A 6,537-nucleotide genomic window follows, 5' to 3' on the forward strand; every position below is an offset into this window, starting at 1 on the left:
TTGTTGTTTTGGCGGGTCCGGGCTGGGGATTCGAACCCGCCACCTTAGGTGTACGTGGCTGGCGCCTTAGCCGGTTGAGCTATAGGCGCTGAGCCTCTGCTCTCATTTTTAAGAGGCACCTAGGGAATTAGGATATAAGGGGCTCAAGAACTACACTATGAGAAAGATTACCCTGTATAAGATATACATTTTAACTAAGACTTTTAAAAACAAGTTGAGATATGTTTATAGATTACAGAAAATGGTTTTAAATAAGAGTTATTTGGTTCAAGTAGAAAATACATTTTTGTTATTCAAATCATGTTGACTTCAATATTTTTAGAAATAACACACACAATTATACCAAGGCTACATTTTAATCTCATCACATTCCACTCCAAATTCTTTGCCATTTACCAAAAATAACTATTTATAAAGCTTAGTATTTTTCTAATATTATTATATGCACTATCAATCTATAATTTTTTGTGTTTCTCTCAAAAATTAGAATAGCTTATGAGGATATTATATAAAACTAATCGGCATATTACACACCAAACATAAGTACAGATTCTGTACAATGTAAAAGTATATGTATATATTACAAGAGACTAAATGTCTTGTTAAAGTAATATTTTAAGAAATCTTTCATGGAAAAAACTGCATTAGAAAATGTGGTGCTTGAGTATCAGCTACTTTCCTTTCATGAATTTCTTTCAGTGGGCATTAACTGTCCATTTAGCTTCATTAACAGTTTCACCACAAGACCAGCCTACAAAGTAAAATACAAGTCAATAATAAATATAAAATGAAATACATAAGAATGTTTAAAGGGCATATATGGCAACCTGCTGGATATAAATAACTAGGGGCTTACACAGGTCAAGAAGAAGGAAGAATTACTACCTTCAAAGGAGAGACAGGGACTATTCATCAGAATTAAAATAAAGGGCACAAGTATTTAATTATTATAAAACTAAAATCAACTATGTAGATAAATTTCTGATTTTCCTTGCTTAGGCAAGACCTGCCTTTTTCCTTTATCTTAAATATTTTAATTTCATATAATATTAGAGACTTTCCTTAAAGTTAAATGGATTATGTCTCTCCCCCCCCCACTTTTTTTAAAACAGTCTCTAGCTGTTGCAGTGGGTAGAGTGCTGTGGAGTCACAGCTCACAGCAACCTCAAATTCTTGGGCTCAAGTGACTTTCCTGTCTCAGCCTCCCAAGTAACTGGGACTATAGGTGCCTGCCACAATGCCTGGCTATTTTTTTTTTTTTTTGTAGTTGTCATTACTGTTTTAGCTGGCCTGGGCCAGGTTCAAACCCACCAGCCTTGGTGTATGTGGCTGGCACCCTACCCACTGCCCAATTATGTCACTTTTAAGAAAAGAAATAACTAACATAATAGTTCAAATTAGAAATACAAAATAATAGATATTTACCTGTTTTGTATGTACTATAAAGCTCATTTTATTTTCCATACTATGGATCTGAAAACAAGTATCAGCATCTCCTAATTGCCACATAAAGCAACCATACTTAAGACTGATGAGTAAAGCCTGCAACACAATAAGAAATTGTTATATTTAAGTATGTATTAAAAATACCACCTATTTCCTATTATCTACTCAGATCTAAATATAATTGTTTTAAATGTTATAATAAAGTGTATTCAAAGTGTGTACACCAGCCTCATACAGCCTGGCAGAACCACATAGGATCAGCAGACTGTCAGAAGACTGTCTTGAGCAATGATATTCCTCATATAAGATTGACAAAAATTTTTAAACATACTTATTGTATCAGTGACTTTTAGGAAATTGCAATGTACCACAGTGTTTTACTTTCTACATACTAAAAACTATCTGTTTAACTTAGTACCTTTCTTCTTTTTTATTTCTTGTCTCCTATGATCTTGTCTGAATAGTCAATATCTTTCTTTTAAACACTTATATAGTACTTTCAGATCTGCAAGTTATGCAATAGGGGCAACCTGCTGATTTTTAAACAATTCATTCCACTGAAAATATACACACTGATATATTTATTATAAAAATAAATATAACTTCAAAAATTAATAATTACCATTTATAAAATTAACAGAACTATTTAAAAAGAAATATTAGAGAGGGCAGTGCCTATGGCTTAGTGGGTAGGGCACGGGCCCCATATAGCAAGGGTGGCAGTTTTTGAATGAAGCCCTGGCCAAACTGCAACAGCAACAAAAAATAGCTGGACATTGTGGCAGGCGCTTATAGTCCCAGCTACTTGGGAGGCTGAGGCAAGAGAATCGCCTAAGCCCAGGAGTTGGAGGTTGCTGTGAGCTGTGATGCCTCCGCACTCTACTGAGGGTGACAAAGTGAAACTCTTGTCTCAAAAAAAACAAACAAGAAAGTGAGGTTATGTAAATGAAAGACTATAATCTATTTACATGAGTGTACATTATGTATAATCGAAAACTAATAACATATTATTTAAAAATCAGCTATCTACATTCATATTATACAAAACTACATACAACTTAATACACAGGATACAGGAGATGCTAAATTACTTACCAAGGTATAGACTAAAACATTGAGTCAAGATACCTTAAACTGCCTATTCTGGGGATCAGTCACTTGAAATTTCTTTTGTTAAAAGCCAGAAAATAATCTATTAATAAGGCCTCAAAACAGTTTGATATATAAAAAATATATAACTGTAGTATAGGAACTCCTCAATCATATGGAGGTCAGATTTCCAACAGAAGTACTGAGCCCACAGGTAAAAGTTCAGTTGTTAAATAACAATATGCAATGAGGAAGGAATTCTTGACAAACACAAAGAAAACAGATGAATGGAAAGAAAGAGCCAAAGAGTCCACATCCACGTGGTGGTTTTAAATAATCACTTTGCTCTTGAAGGAAAAAGCAACTCTCATTAGAAGGTAAAACTTACAATGGTCAAGATACTTAATGAGGGAAGTAAAAAATCACAAGAGAAATAGTTGAGACGGATAGTTGAGGGCAGAAAAGGAAAACTCACAGAATCAGAAGTAGCACACAGGTGACCAGGAGACAGATGAAATAGTGATGTTGACAAGTGGTCATATAGAATGGTATACATGGGTATTTAAACAACCCAGTTTCACTTCAGAAGGACATTATGGTTAATATAAACCAACCTCAGCAAAGGATAATCTATTGCCTGAGTGTGTACCTTTACGGTCAAAGACATAACAACAAGTACAATTCAGTTGTGAACACTGCAACACACTCCCTGTAGTAAAATGTCAAGTTGCAACACCATGCCTTCATCTACCCATAGTGTTTATGTTTTATGTAAGCAGAACAGAAAAGTCTCTGACAAGCATATATAACTGGCTAGCTATGTTTTCGGATGAACAACTCTGATTATTTCAAAGAGAAATAGATCTAGAAAGTAAAAGGAATTGATAACAAAAAAACACAGCTATATCCTATGGCTTTTCTTGAGAATTTGTTGTGAGGGTAATATATCTCATTTAGAGTTAAAAGGTAAATGAGGTATTTTTGCAGGTGAATGTGTTTACTCCATTTTAGGAAAGCTTGCCAAATGCAATCCAGGTAGATCTTGGTGAATCTAAGGCAACCAAGCTGCTTATTCCCGCATTTGATAGCTGGAATATGTAATCAGCTTAGTTTTCAAAGGTGCCACAAATTTATCAGTGGCTTATAGGGCACAAGGTAATGACTGCATGGGCAGAAAATGTTTACCCTCAGGTTCAATCATCTTTTATATACCCAGGGATAGCATTTTTATTTATAGCTCTAGAAATTGAACCTCTTATCTTGAAAGAGCAGACTGTTCAATAATATTACTAACATCCTTCTGTCTGCTTCTGCTATCTCCCTTACTCAACTCTTGATCAGAACATTATTCATAATATGAGATGTTATAAAGATATTGCCATCATTTGACTACTATATAAAACTTTGTATTGTTGTCTAAATTTGCAATGCTATTATAAGTCAAACAAAATACAGCTTTGAGAAATGGTATCATATTACATCCACAGCATCACCATCCAGTTCTTTGAAAAAGGATTTGTAGGCTTGGCGCCTGTGGCTCAAGCAGCTAAGGCACCAGCCACATACACCTAAGGTGGCGGGTTCGAATCCCCAGCCCGGGCCCGCCAAACAACAATGATGGCTGCAACCAAAAAATGGCCAGGCGTCGTGGCGGGCGCCTGTAGTCCCAGCTACTTGGGAGGCTGAGGCAGGAGACTTGCTTGAGCCCAGGAGTTGGAGGTTGTTGTGAGCGTGATGCCATGGCACTCTACCCAGGGGGATAGCTTGAGGCTCCGCCTCAAAAAAAAAAAAAAAAAAAAAAAGAAAAAGGATTTGTAGATGTTGGTATAACATGACCTGAAAAAAGAATGAAAAAATTTCTTGAAATGGGTGGGGCATTTCTCCTTCATTTCCTTTAGCAAAAAGTACAACAGAAATAGAAAGTTGTTACAAACTAATAATCAGCAAATCAATACATGTATACATTACATCATTTTTTGTGTGAAGAAAATAGTTCTAACAGAAATAGTAAGGAAATGAGCAAAAGTAAGCTGCCTATATAGAGTTTAGGAATCAAGCTTCAGGTCAATTACTGAAATCAGACAGACACTATTCTGTTCCTTATCCCTAGGTATTCTCTATCTCCATCCACAGGTATATCTAACAGCTTAGTAAAATATGTTGATATATAAAGATGAGCCCAAGTTAGTAATAACAAATGATGTGTTCTGAATAATCATTGGGTCAATGAAGAAATTAAAAAAGAAATAAAAACATTTCTTGAAACAAATGAAAATAAAAACACAACACAAAAAAATTTATGGGGTATAGCAAAAGCAATGCTAACAGGGAAGTTTACAACAACAAATTTCTACATCAAAAAACCCAGAAAGATTTGAAATGAACAGTTTAATAATGTACCTCAAGGAACTAGAAAAGCAAGAACAAGCCAAACCCTAAGTGAGAAGAAAAGAAATAAAAACCAGACCAGAACTAAATGAAATAGAAACTTAAAAAAGAAAAGATTGGGAGGCTTCTAGTATTTTATCCATTGAGAAGTAACATGTCTTTATGTAAAGATAAACTTTACTTCCTCCTATTTTTATACAAATGATAGCACACTGCATTATGTTTCAGCACTTTGCTTTTTCATTAAATATACCTGGGAGAACATGCTGCACAAAAATATTCTTTACCTTCTGCACGGCTAAAGGGTACTCCAAAATAGAAATGTAATATGGTAATCCCTTACTAATAGTCACTTAGATTTCCCCCTCATCTCTGAAGAATGAAATTGTAACGAACAGTTTTCTATATATGCTACTTCTAGATTCTTCCTGTAGGCTGGCATTGTTCCTTTAGATAGTATACAGTATGAACGGTCAAAAATAGCTGAAAATGTACCTTAGTTTCCATGTTGAGGAGATGAAGTCCTTTTATATTCACTCCTACATACACAGGGATGACTTTATGATTGCTGGGGCTTGCCTTCGTAAATATCTGTCCTGTGAAAAATGCTGCTCCATATGTAGGAATTTCCCAACAATTCTGTAAGAACATGCGCTGAAGGTGATGCATTTCTTTACTGATTCCCTCACTTGTACTAAGATTCTAAAAACAAATACAGTAAAATAAAAATAAAAGAGATGTATAAAGAGAACATATCTTTGATAGTCCACATGGGTATATTAAACAGTTTCCAAAATCAAGGCTGCCCCCACCGAAGAATAAAATTATGGCACATTGTATCAAGAGAACATTTTCTCTTGAATATTTAAAAAAATCAAAATTTAAAAATATTGTCTATTCTATTAGGTTTTAAGTGCCTTTGGGTAGGGACAGTATCTTATGTCAAATGATCTTTAGCCCTTATCACAGCATTCAGCTCACAGAAGGTACTCAGCATACAGAAGGTATTCAGTAAAAATATCTTACTACTTTCAATTTCAGACATTGTGACCAAGAAGATCCATTTTTAATTTCATGACTACAAATTTAATGTACCTATATTTAAAATATTAATAACACTTAACAAAATTTCAACTAGGCTCTAAAATATCTGTTCATTTCTATTATATAGCTTACCTTGTATTCATGAAGTATTCGATTTGTCCAGTGAGGAGCCTTACTTTTCAGTTTGGTAATAGGTACAATGGATTTTAGATTTTCTTCACTGTAAGCACACATGCACACATGCCAACATCCTTTAAATAAATCATCTTTAATAGCTAAAGTACAATAATCATTCTGTCATATATGGCTTTATGTAACGTAAACTGAAAACTACTATGCTGTCAAATATCAGAGAATTCTAAAAATTTTTAGGAAAAAGCCACAATCTTAACATTATCAATTTAGAGAAATGTTTCTTCTTTCAATACCAGAAAATATTTCAGCAAATTGAAAACTATGAATAAGCAAATTATCGATGTGCTAAAATCTGTGTTAAAAATAAATAAATAAAATCTCTGTGTTTTCTCTAAAAGACTGAACATGAAACTAGTTTTTTTTTTTTTTTTTTTT

The 6,537-nt window shown here is 34.1% G+C and overlaps 1 protein-coding gene across 1 annotated transcript in view; it reads right to left on the minus strand.

Annotated features, from left to right (window-relative positions):
* Positions 1-608: 608 nt before the first annotated feature.
* The window catches only part of KRIT1 (KRIT1, ankyrin repeat containing), a 37,902-nt gene continuing 31,973 nt past the window's right edge, over positions 609-6,537 (minus strand). The window contains exons 14-17 of the mRNA XM_012812640.2: positions 6,100-6,187; positions 5,419-5,625; positions 1,426-1,542; positions 609-751 (exon numbers count right to left, since the gene is read on the minus strand). Coding sequence (XP_012668094.1) covers positions 683-751; positions 1,426-1,542; positions 5,419-5,625; positions 6,100-6,187 — 481 coding nt within the window. The 3' untranslated portion in view covers positions 609-682. The remainder of the gene's footprint in view (positions 752-1,425; positions 1,543-5,418; positions 5,626-6,099; positions 6,188-6,537) is intronic.

Source organism: Otolemur garnettii, unplaced genomic scaffold (genome assembly GCF_000181295.1).
Source record: "Otolemur garnettii isolate 467f Iridium unplaced genomic scaffold, OtoGar3 scaffold00005, whole genome shotgun sequence".
NCBI lineage: Eukaryota > Metazoa > Chordata > Mammalia > Primates > Galagidae > Otolemur > Otolemur garnettii.